General features: G+C 52.6%; 1 protein-coding gene and 1 pseudogene across 1 annotated transcript; both read left to right on the plus strand.

Annotated features, from left to right (window-relative positions):
• The first annotated feature begins 1,645 nt into the window (after window positions 1-1,645).
• LOC120388852 lies at window positions 1,646-7,403 on the plus strand (annotated as a pseudogene).
• Window positions 7,404-14,510: 7,107 nt separating this feature from the next.
• LOC120388683 (zinc finger and SCAN domain-containing protein 21-like) lies at window positions 14,511-20,544 on the plus strand. Its single transcript, XM_039510681.1, is given in 5 exon segments — window positions 14,511-14,555; window positions 15,294-15,939; window positions 15,942-16,240; window positions 17,584-17,758; window positions 19,074-20,544. Coding segments are annotated over 4 exon segments (1,893 nt in total). The 5' UTR covers window positions 14,511-14,555; window positions 15,294-15,404; the 3' UTR covers window positions 19,958-20,544.
• Window positions 20,545-22,075: the final 1,531 nt, after the last annotated feature.

Below are 22,075 nucleotides of genomic sequence, written 5' to 3' on the forward strand. Positions count from 1 at the left end.
CCTTTCCTCAAGGCTCTGTTTATTCTCCAACATACAAACAGAAGGGCAGTGTGGAGTAATAACAATAGCAATAGCCTCCTGTAGCTGAGGGAGGTCCTGCTCCTTTAATTCAGGGGGTTCACCCTCTCAAAGTCTTCGCATACAGACCCAAGAGAGCAGCAAAGAGTCTTGTGGCATCTTATAGACTAAGAGATGTTTTTGGAGCATGAGCTTTTGTGGGTGTATACCCACTTCGTCGGGTGCACTCTCAGCTCTCTCCTGGGCCCTGCCTCCCTCAGGTATCTAGGTCCTCATTTATAGCCTCAAGCTAGGAATCAGACCCAAGTGCTAGGTGCTGGTCAGCCGGTTAGTTGTTTCCCAGCACCTGCCTGATCAGCTTCCCTCCATAACAGCACTGATTGCTCCCTGTCCCCACCTCCAGGCTCTCAAAGGGGCAATCTGCCCTCTTATAGAGCATGAGGAGCTAGTCATCCAGTACCCTAGTGTGATTAGAGGGGCTGTAGCAGACACCAGCTAACACACATCTGGGGTGTTACCTGCTAGGACGTTGATCCATAAGCGTTGAAGATCATTTTCTTCCATGTTATCAATGATTCAGAAACAGACAATCCCATTCTGGACATAGAGTAACCCTCCCCCTCTGCCCACTCCATACTTCCCAGATAGGCTGTACCCATGGATTCAGCATTCCCACCCCAGGTGTCAGGAACACCAACTAGACAAGGTAGGCTCACACATGAGCCATTCCAATTCCTGTTTGTTGCCCAGGCACCTAGCACTAGTGGCTAGGCAATGAAAGCCTTTCTTCTCTGAATAGTCCTTCATTCATTCTGCCCTCAGCAGCTCCATTAGACAAAGCCCTGTAGCGGGTCATGGCGGGACACTGGGTCCTGCCGCGGAGGAAGGGGAGCTGGACTAAAGGGCCTCTCGAGGTCCCGTGCAGCCTGGGATGACTCCCCCTTTCCCGTTACACCCGCTGCAAGGGGCACAGGACGGGCAAATGGCAGCAGCGACAGGTCCCAGACCAGCGCCTGGTTTCCGCCCGCAGCCTCTTTCAGCAGCGTTCACACGAGCCCTCCAGCGGGCCGGGGATTGCAAATCCCATCCGGGAGCAGCCGGCAGCACCTGGCGCCGAGGACCGACCCCGGCCAAGCACCGCCCCGCTCTCCCGGCCAGATTCCCCCAGGCTGAGCTGCGCAGCCGGGCTCCGCCCTCCCCGCTCGCAGCGCGGTGCAGACGCCAGCTCCGGCCGTGGGGCCGCCGGGAAGCCGCCGAGGGGGCGCAGGGAAGGGTTAAGCCGCCTCTCCAGCTGAGTGACAGCGATGGTGGCCAGTCCGCGCCGTGCGGAGGGGGGATTAACCCTGCGTTCGCCGGGGGGAGTTCCTGTCTGCCTGTTCCTGCTGGGGAAGGAGCCGCTGCGTTTCTTTGTGTCGGGCGCCCCGCGCTCCCAGCCCCTGCGGAAACCGGGGGTAGGCGAGGGGCAGTGGAGGGGAGGTGGGGCAGTGGGGGCTGGGGGGAGCGCGGGGGGGAAGGGGCCAGTGGGTGTTTGGGGAAGTCGAGGCAGGGCTCTTTCCCTTTGTGTTGTGGGTCCTGCTCCTGTCACAGAGGAGAATCCCCATGAACTGTTGTGTTGCAGGTTCCCGGTGTTTCCAAGAGGGGCCCGAAGGAGGGAAGCAGGTTTGAGAAGCGGGGCGTAGACCCTAGCTGGGAAAAGGCCGAACCCCAAAGCAGAGAGCGGCTGCAGAGCAGGCGGCCCAACAGCCCCTGCACCTCCAGGTCCAGGCTCGGCTGCAGCAGGTGGGGCCCACGAAAGCGAAAATGGAAAAGCGAGATCCCGTGGAACCGGGACCGGGGAAGGAATCCGAGCGGGCTGCAAAAGATCCCATTGTGGCACCCCCCATAACAGTAACTCCCAGGTGGTCCCGGATTAGACTACACCAGGTCAGGACGGAGCCACAAGAAGGGATGTCCCAGCGACGGCAGGTGCTGCAGGCGCGACAGACCTCTCCTGAAATTGTGTCAGCTCCAGACCCTGCCTTGGGAAACCCTCAGCTGCCGGAGCTCGAGCCAGAGGATGACATTGAGGTTCATCTGGCTTCCTTCGAGCGAGTGGCTGAAGCCTGCCACTGGCCCAGAAGAGAGTGGGTGACCTGACTCCTGCCATCCCTCACTGGAAAAGCCCAACAGGCCATTAGCAGCCTGGATGCCCGAGAGGCCCGAGACTACGGGAAGGTGAAGGCAGCCATCCTGCGAGGCTGCAACATCAGCACAGAGATGCAGCGCCTTCACTTCAGGCAGTTCCGCTACCAGGAGGCCAAAGGGCCCCGAGAGGTCTGCAGCCGCCTGCGGGAACTCTCCCATCGATGGCTGAAGCCGGAGATCCGCACCAAGGAGCAGATCATGGAGCTGCTGATCCTGGAGCAGTTCCTGACCATCCTGCCTGAGGAAATCCAGAGCTGGGTCTGGGTACGTCACCCGGAAACTTGCGCCCAGGCTGTTTCCCTGGCAGAGGATTTCCAGCTGGGACAGCGAGAGGCTGGAGTGTGGGAGCAACAGGTGAGAGCAGGTGCAGGGGAATGTCCATTGGGCTCTGCAGGGAATTTGACGGGGCAGGTTTGGGCACTGGGTGAACATAGAAATTCTCAAGGCGGGACATGAGTGGGGCTTATTCTGCGTAATCCTGCTCTCAGCACTGGGGTCTGGGCTGTCTGGGGCTTAGGGCTCAGCTGGGTCCCCAGCTGCAGGGATTTCCAGAGCTCCCTGCTGTGTATGCTCTGCTCTGCAGGTCCTGGTGTCCTCTGGTTTGTAAATGGCACTGCTTCTTTAGTATGCAAGGTCCCTCATTACCCTTCAGCAGCCCTTCTTGGGGATGATGGTGACAGGATGACGACCTCCTCAGCACTTGGCCTGGTAGAGATGCCTCAGCAGCACACTGCAAGCAGAGTTGGTCACTGGTTTGAAATGTGCTATTAGAGAAGCATTTGTTGCTTGGGGCTAGATGCTGCACACTTGGCATGTGAGCCAGGGAAGGGGCAGTTTCAAATCACACTAAATGACCCCATCTGAAGCCTAAGGGCAGGTACCCAGCTTTGCCCAGACAAAGGTTCAGTGGACGTTTGTGCCCTGGGAATTTTCAAAGTTGGTCTTGACTGAGCCCAAGTTGACCAAATGCCCAGGAACGTTGAATGGGGGGGCTCAGGACTGAGTGGACTTGGCCACTAAGTATACATCACCATATGCACTTGCCATGTACTAATGACAGCTAAATGCCAATTTTCAATCAGCATACAAGCATGCTGTAATCAGACCCTGATGGCGAGGTCGAGGGTGCAGGACTCTCACTTGGACCAGACCCCAGAACTTCTGCCCTCATTGTACCCCCCGGAGGAAGGGGTGTGGTACCTCCCTCTGGGGCCCTCCCCCAAGCCATTGGTGGTGTCCGCAGGGCCCAGCACTGAGGGAAATTCTCCACTGCTGAGAATTCCTGCACACCATGGTGTCCCTCAGGATAGTTGTGGGTCTGTCACCCTGCAGATCACACCCAACTGGAAGCCCCCTAGGCTCGCAGGCCGTGGAACGTTACGTGTCTGTCGCGTCCCCAGTGGCAGGGATGTACAGTACTGGGCAGCGTTCAGTACCTACCCTGACTGGCAGGGATCCTCTTGGTCAGCCTCATTGGCTCATCACTTTGGGGGTGAGCCTTCCCATGTGTATGCCTGTACTTTGGTGTGGAAGACCCTCCAAGTCCTATTGACCCTGGTAGGGGTTGGGGGAGCCTTCACCCTGGGGGTGGACCTCTTTGCTAATGGGGCCTTTTAGATATGACTCCTCCTCCCGTAATTCTCAGGCCCTGGTTCCACAGTGACCCATGTGGTTCCTTCTCAGGTCACAGTGCGTGTGAAGGTCGAGGAAGTGACCCCAGAGGAGGTGGAGACCCCTGAAGCATTATGGGAATCTCAGAGTTCCCAGCTGGAGCCACCACAGCCCAATACCACGTGGGGATCCCAGGAGGAGGTAGGACGGAGCAAGTACAAGTTGCCACGTGCCCCTGAAGAGGAGACGGAAGCTCTACAGGAAACTGGTAATAAGCCATGTAGGCTGGTTAGGTGTGCCTTTCTGAGGAAAGGGTGTGTGGAGGGGACGACGTGGAGGGGAGATTTGGGGGAACCGAGTGTCTCAGAGAATTTATAGTGAGGTGTGGACCCATCAATCTGTAGGTTAATGCGCAGCAAGATTGGCGTCTGCGGAACAGGCCAGATAATGGTGGTAGGTCAATCTTGGTGGCAATTGTGGGCTTCATAGCTAACAGGAACCTTAGAGACCTTGGAAGGTGGGGAACTATGCGAGGTGTTCACAGGTGGGATCAGAGTTTCAGAGGAAGAGTCTATGTGGAGGCTGATGTCTCGTGTAACATGGCGTTATGGCTACAATGTGGATTGCACTCTGACTGCTCCCTAATCAAGTGGCTGCCTCCTTCTGCCATCTGTTGTCTCCTGTTCAGGATCCTACCAAGGAAGTGCCTTCTCCTCCTGACCTACATCCCTAGGCCTTCCCGTGCATCCTGACTGATTCCTAAAAGGAGCCTCTTCCTCCCATCCATCCTCTAGGTGCTAATATGGGGAGTGAGGGCAGAATTGGCACCTCCTAAATTGCTCCCCAGAATGTAAAGGGGATTCATATCCCTGATGGTCTCCTCAACAGAGGCACCGTGGTTATTTTCTTACTCTTCCAGCAGATAAATGAGAATGAGGAGAATCCTCAGCAGAAAGGGCCTGAGATAGTGAGTTCATGGGATGTTATCCCAGAGGGAGCCTGGTGTCCATCCCTGGAGCAGCCTCTCTGGGGGTAGCAAGGGTGGGGCTGTAGTACAGAGAGGGCTCAGGCATGTTTCTCACTGTCTAACTTGACCTAGGGGCTCTGTGCAGATACTTTTGGGTGGGACTGTTCACCTCTACAGAAAAGTTCTGTCCAGCAGGTGGGTGCTCCCTGGCTTGGCTTATAACAGTTGTGGACCCTTTCCCAGCCTTTCTTATAGCCTCTTCTGCTGACTTGCCTCCTGTGCATCAAGTCAGGTGGTAGGTTTCCCTCCTCTGGTGGTGGTATCTTCTCTGTTCACCTTCCCCTCCACCTGTGTCTCTCCCACTCAAGGCATCCTTTGAGGAGCAGTTACTCCTTCTGGGCAAGATGACAGGGCAGTTTTCTGGGCTCCTTCCGGGTTTTCTTCAGCAGATGTGTTCAGCTGTTCCTCCACAATCTAGCAAAGGTGTTAAGTCCCACCCAAGAGATCCCTATTAGTAGGAGGGGTCCCACCCCCAGCTATCCCTGACAGTTCTCGGGCAGCTCTAGGACTGTCCTGCTCACTCTCATGCACCCAGCGTAAACTCCTGTGATGCACTAACTGTTGTAAGGGTTGATCTGCAGAGCTGTTCTAATCATGGCTTGGGCAGTGCCATATCCAGCAAGGCTGGTAACAGCCAAGTGGCTAACAGAGAAGATGGTCCCACTGATTCCTGCTGTGCCAGGCTTTTCCATTCCCACCCTGGCTGGCCCGTAGGGGCTGGGGGAACAATCTGATGCTTCTCTGCCAGCCTCACTGCTTCTTGTCTACTGGGAGGCTGATTCCCTTTGCTGGTCTCAGCATGTGCAGCCATCGTTCTAGTCAGATGCCTCCCCAGCCTTTCCCTTGTGTCATTCACCTGGCTGCATTCAGTATCTCTACAGCCACGTCTGTCTATTATCTGTCTCACACAGACTGTCAACAGGGACCCATGCCCCTGCACGTAGTTTCCTTTGGACACAGCTTCCTGGGACTGATGGCTGCTGTACTAGTGTTCTCAGAGGCAATCAGTCCATCACCTCTGGTAGTGCTAGGTTCCAGGGCCTTAGCAGAGAGGGCTGAGTCCAGGCTGCATGGCTGTTCCTCATGGCCAGTGCTGAGTCCTTGCCATCCATTCACCCAGTGTCCTCTCCTCCCTGGAATTTTGGGATGTTTTGGCACAGGGAGTGTAGGAACCACAATTCACCCCCTCTCTGGGCTTAGTGCTACATTGGAAATGTCTCTTGAGACACTGATGTAAGCGACACAATAGTGAAGTACTGTCTGGAGCATGTGATCCAGGATGGCACAGAGCATTACTGTACTGATGGGATGGGGCATCCTGGGCACTTGCTGCCAGGATAAAAGTGATTCCTCCTGACAACAGCAGGATCTGAAATAAATTCTCTTCTCCAACCAGCAGGTGCCAGGATCCTGAGCAGAGCGGAGGAGCGGCCCAATTTGGGAGAGCAAGAAAACTTGGATCTGGCCCGAACATCGCAAGGCGGATCAGGAGAGAGTGTTGGCAGACTTGAGCAGGAAGAAGCCTGCAAGAGGCAGAAGAGAAACTCAGCTGGGAATGAGCGAATTCCGCCAAGGGTGTTCCCACAGCTCCCTACTCAAGGGACACCTGGGGCCATAAGAGACTTTAAAAGCCAGGAGAGCAGCGTTCACATGATGGAGAAACCCCACAGATGTCGAGATTGTGGGGAAAGGTTCTGGGAGAAGCAGGACCTCATGGCCCATGGGAGAGTCCATGAGAAGGACAGACCCTATCCCTGTCCTGAATGTGGGAAGAGCTTCAACAGACTGACCCATCTCCGAACCCACCAGAGAACCCACACGGGAGTGAAACCTTACTCCTGTGGGGAGTGTGGGAAAAGCTCGCCACCTCTCCACACTGACCACGCACCAGAGACTGCACACAGGGGAGAGACCCTACTCCTGTGCTGAGTGCGGGAAAACCTTCACCAACCCCTCGGACCTCAACAAGCACCAGCGCTCTCACACGGGCGAGCGGCCCTACCCCTGCGCCGAGTGCGGAAAGCGCTTCAGCCAGCAATCCAATCTGACAATGCACCAAAGAAGCCACACCGAGGACAGACTGCACTCCTGCACTGAGTGCGGGAAGAGCTTCAAGTACCTTGCTGATCTCACTGTGCATGAGCGCTCCCACACGGGCGAGAGGCCCTTCCCCTGCCCTGAGTGCGGGAAAAGCTTCAGTAACAAATCCTCTCTGGCTCGTCACCAGAGAATCCACGCTAGAGCCGCAGCCAGAAACAAGTGAGACCTGCTGGCCAAGAGCACCACTCCAGCTGTGTGTGTATAATAACGTGAAGTAGAGGAATGGAAACAGTTAGTGAAGGAACTTGGAGAAATCAGCCCCCTTCTCCCAGTACCAATTCCATCCCTCCCTCACAGACCCCATGAGGTGGATTAAGAACCATGAGAACAGAGGGTGGCTTCACCTTAGGCTCTGAGGAGTCCCAGCCCCTGAAATGAGCAGGAACTGCTCCCTTACCTACTCTACTTAGCAATTGAGCAGCCTGTCTCTCATGTCCACATGAACATCAGTTAATCTGCTCTGGTTTCCTGTAGCTTCTCTAAGGGCTGGGCTGGGGCCTGTTACAGGCTCTGTATTTCTGCTGTTTTGGGGTGGGTGTTTGCAATACCTAGGGATTTGCCCAGGCTGTGAGCAGGTCACTCGAGATAGGGAAGGGATTTCTCCCAGGGGTTGGGAGGCCCACGATCTCTCAGCTTCATGAGGAAAAAGAACCAAAGAATTCCTCAAGGGCTGCTGCTTATGTCAAACTCACGAGGTGACATCAGACCCAGCACTGCTGGGAACTGTGGATCCAGGGGGAGGTGTTTGGCCACATCTGTGTCAACCAGCTTTGCCGCTGTGGCCTGCACAACCACCCTCTTCACACTCCAGACTTTCCAAGCCCTTCAGTGTCCCTCTGTAACTATGCCCAAAGTCTGCCGCATCATCCCATCTCCTGAGAGGAGCTTCCTGCTATTTCCTGTCCCAAACTAAGCATTTATGTTTGCTATGTAATTAATTGTGTGTGTTTATTCATTGCCTCATTAGTTTGCTGCTCCTGCCTTGCTCGCTGCCATGTTAACTCTTTATTTACTGCTCTGTCGCTGCAATGTGGGGGTTTTTTTTTTTGGTCCATACTGTGTGACTGTTCAGCTGCCCATCAGTACAACTGTTGCTTTCACTGTTTCTTCTGAGAGTTTGAGCATGTAGCCTTGATCCTGCAATGAGCTCTCCACAAGCAAGATCAGGGCCTTTATTTTTATTGACTGACCTACCTCGTCTGCTGCTTTTCTGAATTGCTGGTATTTTTTAGTTGAATTGTGTGAACAGTCATTGTAATTAAGTGAATAGTGTTCATTAGCGGTTATTGCTCTTACATACTTAATTCTTATTAGTCACTTGACATGGTCTAACTGCATTATGTCCCTTAATTAGCTATCCTGTGTCATTTGCCCTTTTGTCATTTTTATTTCTTGTTATCTGCAGTCCTGACTTCCCAATCACTATAATGAGGGGTTTATCAGACCCCTGGGGGGTTTCAGTTTGTCGAATGGTAAGGGAGAGAGGCAGAAATTGGGAGGACTGGGGAGGGGAGAACTCAGACACTTATAGGGGAGACTGAGATGTGCATTGGGACACTGGGCACCATGGGGATCAGGCGTGCAGCCTGATCTGGATCCTATGTGCTGAACTGGGTCACCCTATTGCAAACAAGATATTGCAGAACTAGAGGAGGTTCAGAGAACAATGAAGGGAATAATCAAGGCCTGGAAGAACTCTCCTATGAAGAGAGATGGATAAGACGGGGGTTGTTTCCCTTAGCAAGGAGATGAATAAGAGGAGGCAAGATAATAGCATATAAAATAACAGGAATAAAGAAGATAGATCAGGACATTCTCTGTTCTCCTTGTCTCATAACACATAAACCTGGGGATCCTGAATGAAACTAAAGGGGGGCAAATTAGCCTAATAGACTTTAAGGCTAATAGGGACTATCATCGAGTCTGTCCTACTGCCCATCACAGGCCACAGAACCTCACCCAACCACTCCTGTAATAGGCCCCTAACCTCTGGCTGAGTTACTGAAGTCCTCAGAGCTTGACTCAAAGACTTCAAGTTACAGGGAAGCCACCGTTTACTCTAGTTTATACCCCCAAGTGACCCATGCTGTAGAGGAAGATGAAAAACCACCAGGGACTCTGATAATATTCCTTCCCTACCCCAGATATGGAGATCAGTTGGATCCTGTGAATGTAGGTGAGACCCACCAGCCGGACACCTGAGAAAGAATTCTCTGTACTAATAAAGAACCCTCCCCATCTAGTTTCCCATCTCTGGCCATTTGATATATTTGCTGCTAGCAGTCTCAGATGGGCAACCTCATAATACCATCTCCTCCAAAAACTTAACAAGCTCAGTCTTGAAACCAGTTAGGTTTTTTACCCCCACTCCTCCCTTTGGAAGGCTGTTCCAGAACTTCACTCCTCTGATGGTTAGAAACCTTCATCTAATTTGAAGCCTAAACTTGCTGAGGGCCAATACATCCATTTGTTCTTGTGTCAGCATTGGCCCTTAACTTAAATATCTCCTCTCCCTCACTGGTGTTTATCCCTCTGATGCATTTATAGAGAGCAATCATATGTCCCCTCAGCCTTTGTCTGGTTAGGCTAAACAAGCTAAGATCATTAAAACAACAAGGTATCCAGTGGCACCTTAAAGATTAAAATTTATTTGGGCATAGCTTTAGTGGGTAAAAAAACCTCACTTCTTCAGATGCATGGAGTGAAAGTTACAGATAATGCCTGCATCTGTAACTTTCACTCATGCATCTGAAAAAATGAGGTTTTTTACCCATGAAAGCTTCTGCCCAAATAAATCTGTTAGTCTTTAAGGTGCCACTGGATGCCTTGTTGTTTTTGTGGATACAGGCTAACACAGCTACGCCCTGATACTTAAGATCATTAAGTTTCCTCTCCTAAGGTTGGTTCTTCTTTCTTCTGATCATCCTAATAGCCTGTTCCAGTTTGAATTCATCTTAAACGTGGGAGACCAGAACTGCACACAGTATTCCAGCTGAGGTCTCACCAGTGCCTTGTATAATAGTAATAACACTTCCATAGCTCTATTGGAAATACCTCATCTGATGCATCCTAGGATTGCATTAGCCTTTTTCACAGTTTTATCACATTGATGGCTCATAGGCATTCTGTGATCAACCAACACACTCAGGTCTTTCTCTTCTTCTGTCACTTCCAATGGATAAGGTGCCCACTTCATAGCAAAAATTCTTATTAGTATCTAAGTGCATGACTGCACTATTAAATTTCATCCCATTTCTATTACTCCAGTGTTCAAGGTCATTCAGATCTTCATGTATGATATTCTTCCTCCATACCGGCAATACCTCCCAACTTTGTGTCATCTGCAACTGTTATTAGCACACTCTCACACTGAAAAATAATAAAAGGAAATACTTTTTCACACAGCATGTAATTTAGATGGAGGAACTCATTGCCACAGGAAGTCCATGAGGTCAAAAACTTTGCAAGATTAAAAAAGGATTGGATACGTATGTGGATATTCTTATATCCAGTTACAATAATTATTACATACAAAATTATGGTGATGATATTACACCTCATGCTTCTGGGTTTAAACCAGTCTCTATTTGTAGGCAATCAGGATAAGACTTTATGTGGGAGTGGATTGTCCTATATTTGCTACTGCAGGGGGTTCTTACTGCAGGGGGTTCTCTGAAGCATTTGATGCTAGCCACAGTTAGACAGGATACAGGACTAGATGGACCTTGGGTCTGATCCAGTCTGGCAAGTCCTATATTCCTACGATTTCCATATCATGGGATAAAGGGACAGCTTCTCCACCCCCAGCCATCTATCTCCTACCTTTGTCTGCAGTCCAGGTGGAACTACACGGTGGGGAAAAGGGACCTAACACTCCAGAAAAGACATTACAGTATTTGAGAATTTACAGTAAGAAGGAGGCAATTGGTGTTGCTTGCCTTAAAATGTTACCGGTGTAAGAACCAGGGTAGCCAGAATGGATGCTAGCCCAGCATCTTTGCATCTGCACGGAGTGCCTGGAAGAGATAGTTACCCTTTGGAGCAGGCATCTTGCTGTTCCCATGCAGACATCACATGTCCTGGAGTGTTGGGCTCCCTGAACCAGCAAAGTAAAACCAGACTTGGAACTTCAAGGTAGTTAGTGAGTCTTGTGCATTGTGACTGGATGCCTGGCTTCCTGCAGCCCAGCTGTTCTCAGTGTGGATGAATGTGTGACTTGGCAAGTTAGGTCATAACTCACTCCTGGTGCACCTGCTCTCTGGGAAGGAACAGGGGTAGCTGTAATGGAGACAAGACTCAGGAATTGCCACTGCCATCGACCCCTGACTAACAGGCTAGCCAGTGGCCAAATCCTCAGAAAGGACTCTGACAGCTGCTGCTGAGGAGTCGGTGTTGGAAACATGCATGTTGCAGGAAAGCAGCCCTGAGATGTCAAAATGGAATGGCAGACTGTCCTTTCCAAGGACTTTGTGAGTTGCCAAAAGAAGAGCAAAAGGGCCATGAATAAGGACTGGAGGGGGACAAGACCTGCTTTGTAGACTTCATAGGAGGAGTGAGAGAGACTCCAGTGAAAGTGGAGGAAGAGGAGCCAGGTCTAGGTCAGTTTTTGCCATCTCCAATAACTCATAAATATTCCTAATCCCAGTGTGGCTCTGAGCCAAGATGGGCTGGATCCCAAGTCCTACACTCCCACTGCCCAGGGAACAGCTGACACCGAGGCCTGTCTGACATAGGGTATATCTACACTTCACCTGGGATGTAACTCGCAGCTCGAGGAGATGCTCTGAGCCAGCATACTAAAAATAGAGTGTAGTTGGAGTGGCAGGAGGGATTAGCTGCCCACATATACCGGTCCAACAAGATGCCTGGCACGTTTTCAGGACAGCTAGCCCCCACACCGCCATGGCTACACTCTATTTTAGCACACCAGCTCAATCAGAGCTAATGTGGCTAGGGCTCCTTGACTGGGAAATTACACCCTCTGCTCAAAACGTAGATGGACATAAAGTGCAAGCAGGTGGCAAGGACGGGCACATGGGGCTGGCCACGGGGAGCTCACCGCTCCCTGGAAAGGCCCTGGAGCCTTACACTACTGGGGAAGATATCAGAAGGAAGTAGGAGGGTCCAGGGAACAGCAGAGATCCCAGGCCTCAGCCTCAGCTCTAGAAATCCCCCTTCCAAACCGCTGTGGCAGCCTGCCTGCTGGCTGCTCAGAGAGGCTCTGCCCCTAGTTTAGGGGTTCTCAAACGGGGGGTTGTGACCCCTCAGGGGGTTGCAAGGTTATTACGTGGGTGGTCGCAGCTGTCAGCCTCCACTCCCAAACCCTGCTTTGCCTCCAGCATTTATAATAGTGTTAAATATTTTAAAGGTGTTTTTAATTTATAAAGGGCAGTTGCACACAGGCTTGCTGTGTGAAAGAGGTCACTAATGCAAAAGTTTGCGAACCACCACCTTAGCGCTTCTTCCTCCCTTTTCTTCGTTTCCCGCTCAGCCCTCTGACCACTGAGCCACAGCCATCTTTCCTGAGAAGTTTGGCTTCAGTCTCCTTGAAAACAATGGGAGTTGGCACGGGCAGTCACCTATACCAGGGGCAGCCTCACTGCCGCACACAAAGGCTGCAGGAAAATGGGGGCTATCTTGACTGAGGCCAACTTGGCTTTAGATCAGCTGGAAATAATGGGAGACGATGGCTATTTTGAATAGGGGAATAGTCACAGACTTGATGCCAAGAACTACATGATGGTGAGAAACTCAAAAAATCCCCCACCAAATACTGCCTGGCAACTCTGCCTGCCCCTCCTGCAGGGCTGTGAAAACAGGGCACTTGGGGATGGCAAAAAGACGTGGCTGTTTCACTGTGGGATGCCAAGCTACCACAACCCCAGACCCACAGGTCCTGCCCCATATGCCCCAAAGGCTCATCCCTGTGAGACACCTGATTCTTCCTGAGAAATCTCCAATGAGATGCAACACCCAGCATGAGCTTTCTCTATATTCGAGCCCCAAGCATCTGCTCCCCTCTTGAAACACCTGTCAGCTGAGACCTCTATTATCTCCCAATCTTCTTGGTGAGGCCCCCACTACCACTGTGCAATCTCTGTTATCCAATCAAGTGCACAATGCTTTAGCAATAAAGGATTCCATGCCTCAATTTAATTCCCTCAGCCAACCTGTCCCTCCATATTCTCAACCAGGAAACTGATAATTCGCATCTATAGGGATCAGGGGCTGCCCCTCCAGTGTGTAAGGTATGGGGGGCACTGAGGGACTTCCCTCCCCACTATCCCCTCAGTGCCCCCCATACCTTACACATTGGAGGAGCAGCCCCTGATCCCTATAGATACAAATTATCAGTTTCCTGGAGCGCTCACAGCTCCTTTTAAGGACACTGGGCAGTTAGTACTATGGTCCTAGGGTGACCAGATGTCCCAGTTTTATAGGGATATTTCCTATTTTTGGGTCTTTTTCTTATATAGGCTCCTATTACCTCCCACCCCCTGTCCTGATTTTTCACATTTGCTGTCTGGTCACCCTATGTGGTCCCAGGAGTCTGGGACATATACTCAGGACTGGGCTGCAATCACTGAGGCTGGGAGCTCTGAGACTGCCATAATGCTCCAGGAGGTGCTATCTCCTCTAAGGTCAATTCCTTGCCCTTCAACCACACTGGGAACAAATATGGCCACAGACCCAGGTCTTGAGAACTACCAGAGGAGAACAACATCTAAATGGCAAAGAGAAAGGATGAATTTCAGCCTAGCTATGCCAGGTCTACACACAATGGAACAACTCTGTGAAAGGAGGCAGAAGAAAAGGCCCTGGCTTGATGGAGGCTGGGTAATGGGAAAGGAAGAACTGCAATAAACGTAAGATACACTCAGCTCCCAAATCACCTACATATTGCCCAGACCAGTAACCCCCTCTACTGCCCCGTACAGAACCCCACCCCCAGGCCCTGTATGAGCCTCCTATACATCCCACCCACCTGGCCTGTAACTTCAGCTACTCAGAAGACCAAGGCCCTGTTCTGCCCCCCCTGCCCCACATACCCTCCCCGATGGGGGTGGATTTTTACCCTGTTGCTTTTGTTCAGTGTGTCTCATCCCAGTGAGGAGGGTGTGAGGACTCAGGGGAGCTGAGGAAGGGGCTCGAGAGGCCAGAGGGCCTGAGATGGGTTCACACCGGCAGGTTCCTGAGAACTAAGGGGTGTGCGGGGCAGGGTGTCTGGCAGGGGGAGGGCAGCCCGAGGAAGATGCTGGGGGGAAGTGGCCCCTCTGGATCCCTTGACTGGTGATCCTGGAAGGCAGCTGGCCCTGGGCGGGGGTCTCCGCTCTCTGCGGGCAGCCCCTGCCCGGGACCCCCAGCCCCAGCCCGCTGCAGAGGGGCAGCCCCGGATGGGGGGCGGGCAGCTCTGGCCCGTTGCCCCCTGCCCGGCTTTAGGGACTGAGCCCCCGAGGCGGCCGAGCAGGGGCCGGGGCCGGGGCCGGGCTGTGAGTGACTGACAGCGATCGCGGCCAATCCTCGCGCTGGGGATTAACCCTGCGCAGGCCGGGGCGGAAGCTCTTTGTCTGGGGAACCGGCCCGGCCTCCCCCTGCGTCCGGGCGGGGCGGCGAGGTGAGGCGGGGGACGGCCGGGACCGGGGGTTCCGGGTGGGGGCGGGGCAGTGGGGTGAGGGAGGGGCCCGTCTGCGCTGAGGGGCAGGGAGCTGGGGATATGGGCGGGGAGGTGTCTGGCTGTGCTGGGGGCAGGGAGCTGGAGGGGGCAGGGACCTGGGGATATGGGATCTGGCTGTGCTGAGGGGCAGGGACTGGGGGAGGGGTCTGGCTGTGCTGGGGGGGCAGGGACCTGGGGATATGGGCGGGGGGGAGGGTGTGGCTGTGCTGGGGGGGCAGGGACCTGGGGATATGGGTCAGGCTGGATGGGGGTTAGGGACTCAGGGAGGGGCCTTCCTGTGCTGGGAGCGGGGCAGGGAGCTGAAATGACCATTATTGCGAGTTCTCAGGAGCTTATCACAAGACCCTGGATATGTGATGATGTTCTTAGAGCTTCAGCTCAGTCCCTGCATTGGTTAAAATGAAGTAGTAAGTTCCTAGCTCTCAAGGCTGCAGAGAAAAGCTTGGAAACCTGAATCCTACAGGGTGCAAAACAGAACCCAACATTTATCATTGTAAATCTTATGGTGATAAAGCTAAACTTGTGAATTTTGAGTGCTTAGTTATCAGTACCGGATTAGGGGTCAGCAGGGGACTAGTCTGTGCTGAAGGGGACCAGGCTGTTTGGGTGAATCAGGCCTGGGTGTCTCTTTTCCTTCTGTTTACTGGGGTCCTTGTTACACAGTGAAATCCTAGTCAGTGTTTTGCTGCAGGAGCCTGGACCATTCCAGCAGGAACAAGGGAGAGATGCAGGTTTGAAAACTAAAGCACTTACCTCAGCTGGGATAAGGCTGTTTTCACAAGACACAAAATGGCTGCAAAGCACCATGGTCGGAAGCCCCTGGGGCTGCAGATCCAGGGTCCACTACAACAAGTGGTGCTAACGCATGTCAAAGTGGAAACAGAAAATCCAGCAGGGCCCAAACCAGGGAAGGAATCGGAGAGAGAAGGGAAAGACGCTGCTGTGATGCCACCCATCTCAGCATGTCCCCCATTGTCCCAGACAGGACGACAAAAATCCAGCTCTGAGCAACAGGAGAAGATCCCCCAGCATTGGGAAAATCAAAATCAGGACATGCTGCGAGCCCCCTGGACCTCTCCTGAGGCTGTACCGGCATCAGCCTGGGCCTGGGGAAACCCAGAACTGCCTGAGCTCACACCAGAGGATGACATTGAGGTCTATCTAGCTTCCTTCGAGCGAGTGGCTGAAGCCTGCCACTGGCCCAGAAGAGAGTGGGTGACCCGACTCCTGCCATCTCTCACTGGAAAAGCCCAACAGGCCATTAGCAGCCTGAATGCCAGAGACGCCCAAGACTACAGGAAGGTGAAGACAGCCATCCTGCGAGGCTGCAACATCAGCACGAGATGCAGCGCCTTCACTTCAGGCAGTTCCGCTACCAGGAGGCCAAAGGGCCCCAGGAGGTCTGCAGCCGCCTGCGGGAACTCTCCCATCGATGGCTGAAGCCGGAGATCCGCACCAAGGAGCAGATCATGGAGCTGCTGATCCTGGAGCAGTTCCTGACCATCCTGCCTGAGGAAATCCAGAGCTGGATCTGGGTACGTCACCCGGAAACTTGCGCCCAGGCTGTTTCCCTGGCAGAGGATTTCCAGCTGGGACAGCGAGAGGCTGGAGTGTGGGAGCAGCAGGTGAGAGCAGGTTCAGGGGAATGTCCAGGGGGCTGCCTCCTTTGGGCTCTGCAAGGAATTTGACGGGGCAGGTTTGGGTGCTGAATGAACACAGGGAATTCTCAAGGCGGGACGTGAGTTGGGCTTGTTCTGTGTAATCCTGCTCTCAGCACTGGGGTCTGGGCTGTCCAGGACGCAGGACTCAGCTGGGTCCCCAGTTGCAGAGATTTCCAGAGCTCCCTGCTCTGTGACGCTCTGCTCTGCAGATCCTGGTGTTCTCTCTTTGTAAATGTTGCCATCTCCCACCTGTCCCCTTCACTCAGTACCTCTCAGCAGGCCCATTGTGAGCAACTGTGGCTGCTGTTACAGTGCACTCAGTGCCTCACCAAGGCTTGGATCAGTAGTGAAGCCCCAGTCAGATTGGGGAAGGTGAGAGGGAGAATTGGTTACTGTATTTGAACATGCTGGTCAGTGGGTTATTTTGGATGTTGCAGCTGTGGAAAGGGGGCAAGGAAGAAGCCATTTTTACTCAATAAGAGCAACATTATTAAAAGCCTGAGTGGGTATAAATATGCATCCACGTGCACCTGGGAGCTCTAGTGAGAGCTGGATGCCCTGGGATTTTCAAAGTGAGGGTAGGACTCTGCCTGAATGCCCAGGAAACGTGTGTGGGTGTGCAAGGCTGAGAAGAAAAGCTTGTGGTGTTCTAGTTGGTAACAAAGCCTGAAATGTAGATTTAAAAAAAACAGGAGTACTTGTGGCACCTTAAAGACTAACAAGATGTGATCTACAAGATTCAGAGTAGCAGCCGTGTTAGTCTGTATCCTCAAAAAGAACAGGAGTACTTGTGGCACCTTAGAGACTAACAAATTATGCTCAAATAAATTTGTTAGTCTCTAAGGTGCCACAAGAACTCCTGTTCTTTTTGCGGATCTACAAGCCCCTACTGCAGGGTGGCCAGATCCACAGGACGGGTGATTCAGACAGCAGTCAAGGGGGCAAGGTGGGACCCTGCCAATTTGAATGCTTTGGAAGCCCTCCAGGCACATTGACAGTGGAGTGCCTGATGCCTATAATGTCCTGCTCAGTCCTTTACAAGGCTGCAGTTGCATTGCTGGCCCTGACTGGCTGGGACAGGACATAGCTCCAATAAATTAACCTCTGTGGCTTCCCCTTCAGCTCATCAGAGGGATAAGTCTGTACTTTAGTGAGGCAGGTCCTCCAAGTCCCCTTGACCCTGTTAGGGGCTAGGAGCCTCTGGGCATTGCTTTGCCAGCATGGCCTTTTAGATACAGTACAGCTCTTCCCCGTGATTCTCAGGCCCTGGCTTCAAAGTGATGTGCCTGTATGGGGTTCATTCCTAGGTCACAGTGCACGTAAAGGTTGAGGAAATGGAGACCCCTGAAGCATTATGGGAATCTCAGAACTCCCAGCTGGAGCAACTGCAGCCCAGTCACAAGTGCGTCTCCCCAGAGGAGGTTGGACAAGACAAGTCCAAGTTGCCCTGTGCCGAGGAGAATCAAGCACTACAGGAAACTGGTAATGAGCCACATACAGGGAATAAGGGGTGTTCTTCTCACCAAGGGGGGTGGGGGGCAAGGGAAGGGGGCACAAATGATAGTAACAAGGGAACCTCTAAGTCAGAGGGTCCGTGGAGGGTAACTCAGTGGCTTTGGAGAACTGTAATGATGTACAGAGCCTTCCATCTACAGGTAAGCAAGAGTGATGCCTGAAAAAGAGAGGGGGCTGCATAGTGGCAGTAGGTGCTCATTAAGGGAATTTGGGGTAGGTATTGTGGGTCACAGTTCATCATCCCTGGGCCAGGAAAGCTCCAGTGCCTTAGCAGTGAGTGAGGTGTGGGGTTGGCCATGAAAGGAACACCTGTGCAGACCCTAGTCCTTGCCACCCGTTCCCACGATGTTGAACTGTCCTCTGCGTCCTTCCTGGCATTCTGGGAGCTGTAGCAGTGGGAATGCAGGAGCCCTCTGAATTCACTGCCAAACTCAGGGACAAGAATATCTGCATGTGCTGGTGTAGTGTATGATATAGTAAAAATAAAGCCTGGAGAATGAGCCCCAGCATTATAGTGCAAATAGGCTGAGAAATCCTGAGAGGAAGAAACTGTCCTGGGCAGCAGCAGGTTTGGCAGTGGATTCTGACACGGTTTAGCAAAAGGGCACGTACACAGGATAGCTAATCCTTTAAGTGGATTTCTGTAAAATGCCGAGCATGATTGTCACCCTCTGATCACCTTAGGAAGAGCAGGAAAAGCAGTTGCCTGGAATGGAGGGGTGTACCAAATAGATTAGCTAGTCCTGCTTCTGTGGGGACTGATCTGCAGAGAAACAGACTACTTGAGGCGAGCTGAAGGGAGCGAGAGAAGCCAGGAGCAGAGAGCCGGCTAAAAGGGAAGGGGACAGAAAGATTTAAGGGGATATTCAGCTAGGAGAAGAGGTAAAGAGACAAGCACAGGAGAGGCACAGAGTGAAGGTAAAGGAGGTGAGCCGAGAGGGCAGGAGTGAGAGAAGGGAGGCTGCCGGCAAAGAAGCCTGTATTGAGTGGCTGGTATGGGTCTTAGCAAGGTGATGGGGGCTGAATGGGGGGAGGTGGAGGCTGTAAAAACCTTCTGGTGGGGTCTGAGGGGAAAAAGGAAGGGAATGAAGAATGGGATGTGGGCCTTTCTGACTTTTCCCCCTCCACAGCTCCCTTCAGCCCTGTTTCTGTGTGGCTGACTCGGGATCCTCTTGGGGTATCTCCAGTGGGGAGGATGTGAGACTGCCACAGTCATGGCCATGAGATGAGTGACTTTCCTTTACAACAGCAGCACATGAAATGGATTCTTCTTTCCATCCAGGTGCTGGGATCCTGAGCAGAACTGAGGAGCAGCCTTGTGACAAAGGCCCTGAAAACCTGCTGCTGCCCAGCGTACCAGAAAGGGGATCAGGAGAGAGTGTTACCCACAAATGTGAGCAGGGAGAAGCCTGCAAGAGGCAGAAGAGGAGCCCAGCACATGAGACAGATCCCCCAGGGGAACGTGAGAGCAGATTTAGGAGACTAACCCAGCTCCCTGCACCGGGGAGACCACGGACCATAGGAGACTATCACTGTCAAAGCAATTTTCTCAGGACAGAGAAACCCCACAGAGGTAGAGACTGTGGGGAAAGGTTCGGGGACAAGCAGAAGCTTACAGAGCATGGAAAAGTCCACAGGAGTGAGAGGCCCCATCCTTGTGCTGAATGTGGGAAGAGCTTCAACCGCCTAGCTCATCTCAAGACACACCAGAGAACCCACACAGGAGAGAAACCCTATTTCTGTGCAGATTGTGGGAAACGCTTCGGCCACCTCTCCACACTGACCACTCACCAGAGACTGCACACAGGGGAGAGACCTTACTCCTGTGCTGAGTGCGGGAAAACCTTCACTCACCCCTCAGACTTGAATAAGCACCAGCGCTCCCACACAGGTGAGCGGCCCTACCCCTGCGCCGAGTGCGGGAAGCGCTTCAGCCAGCTCTCCAACCTGACTAAACACCAAAGAAGCCACACCGAGGAGCGGCCTTACCCATGCACTGAGTGTGGGAAGAGCTTCAAATACCTCGCTGATCTCACTGTGCACGAGCGCTCCCACACGGGCGAGCGGCCCTTCCCATGCCCTGAGTGCGGGAAGAGCTTCAGTAACAAATCCTCTCTGGCCCGTCACCAGAGAATCCACGCCAGAGCCGCAGCCAGAAACAAGTGAGACCATGTTTAGACTATAGACTAAGCAAGAGCTCCCCTCCCATTAGCCTGTATATGTGATTGGAGCAGAACATGAGCCACTACTACACAGCCTGAGGGAAGTCAGCCCTCCACCCTCCCTTATGCCATCATCACCCCCTCACATCCTACAGGAGAATGAGGAGGCTTAAGTGGAGTCCCAGTGCCTGAAACCTCCAGAAGATATTCTGTTCTTACCTGCTTTTACTAATAGCACCTAGCTCTTGTATATCTCTCTCCATATGTTGAAGTGCTGCAGAAAGGCGGTAAGGTGATAAGAGAGCCCTGCTTTCCTTTCTGCTGCTCTGGGGCAGGTGTGTATTTGTAGTATCCATAAGCAAAGCAGGGCAGCCAGAGGAGAAAGGATTTTTGTTTTCCAAGGCCCCAACATCTGAGATCTATCAACTCCACAGGAGAAATGGTCCTGCTTCCCAACAGCACTCTGCTAGCAGCACCTCTCACTGCCTGGCCCCTGCAATGCCTGATTTGTAACTCAGGCCTGGTCTACACTATGCGTTTAAACCGAATTTAGCAGCGTTAAACCGATTTAACCCTGCACCCATCCACACAATGAGGCCCTTTATATCAATATAAAGGGCTCTTTAAACCGATTTCTGTACTCCCTGACGAGAGGAGTAGCGTTGAAATCAGTATTGCCATGTCAGATTAGGGTTAGTGTGGCTGCAAATCGACAGTATTGGCCTCCAGGCGGTATCCCACAGTGCACCACTGTGACCGCTCTGGAAAGCAATCTAAACTCGGATGCACTGGCCAGGTAGACAGGAAAAGCCCCGCGAAGTTTTGAATTTCATTTCCTGTTTGCTCAGCGTGGAGCTCTGATCAGCACGGGTGGCAATGCAGTCCCAAATCCAAAAAGAGCTCCAACATGGACCGTACGGGAGATACTGGAGCTGATCGCTGTATGGGGAGACAAATCTGTTCTATCAGAGCTCCGTTACAGAAGACGAAATGACAAAGCATTTGAAAAAATCTCCAGGCTATGATAGACAGAGGCCACAGCAGGGATTCAGCACAGTGCTGCGTGAGAAGCGTAATGGAAAGCCAAAGAATCAAATGGATGCTTATGGAGGGAGGGAGGGGGTACTGAGGACTCCAGCTATCCCACAGTCCCTGCAATCTCCGGAAACCATTTGCATTCTTGGCTGGGCTCCAAATGCCTGAAGGGTCAAAAACATCTTCCTGGGTGTTTCAGGGTGTATGTCATCAATTTACACCCTTCCCCCCGCCCCCCGAAGGAAAAGGGAAAAAAAACGTTTCTCGCCTTTTTTCAATGTCACCCTATGTCTATTGCATGCTGCTGGTAGACGGGGTGCTGCAGCGCTAAAATGCAGCATCCTCTCCCCTCCCCTCCCTGGTGGCAGATGGTACAGTACAGAAGGACTGATAGCCGTCCTCGTCATCATCCTGTGAGTGCTCCTGGCTGGCCTCGGTGAGGTTGGTCGGGGGCGCCTGGGTAAAAATAGGAATGACTCCTGGTCATTCCCAGCAGATGGTATAGAACGGCTGGTAACCGTCCTCATCATAGCAACTGGGGGCTGAGCTCCATCAGCCCCCCCCTTTCATGTCTAAAGAAAAGATTCTGTACTGCCTGGACTATCATAGCAGCTGGGGCTGGGCTCCTCTCCCCCTCCCCCTTTAATGTCCTGCCTGGACTATCATAGCAGCTGGAGGCTGCCTCTCCCTCATTTTATCTCACTAAAAACTCAGTGTTTCTTATTCCTGCATTCTTTATTACTTCATTACACAAATAGGGGGACACTGCCACAGTAGCCCAGGAGGGCTGGGGGAGGAGGGAAGCAACAGGTGGGGTTGTTGCAGATGCACCCCCTAGAATGGCATGCAGCTCATCATATCTGTGGGATCTCTGGGGCTCTGACACGGAGCAGCTGTGCTCTCTGGTTCTCTAGTACACTTGCCCCATATTCTAGGCAGGACTGACTCTGTTTTTAGACAAAACATAGGAAGGGAATGACCCGGGGAGTCATTCCCATTTTTGCCTATGCGCCCCCGGTCGACCTCAGCGAGGCCAGCCAGGAGCACCCATGATAGCAGCAGACGGTACAGAACGACTGATAACCGT

This window comes from Mauremys reevesii, linkage group 22 (assembly GCF_016161935.1).
Source record: "Mauremys reevesii isolate NIE-2019 linkage group 22, ASM1616193v1, whole genome shotgun sequence".
NCBI lineage: Eukaryota > Metazoa > Chordata > Testudines > Geoemydidae > Mauremys > Mauremys reevesii.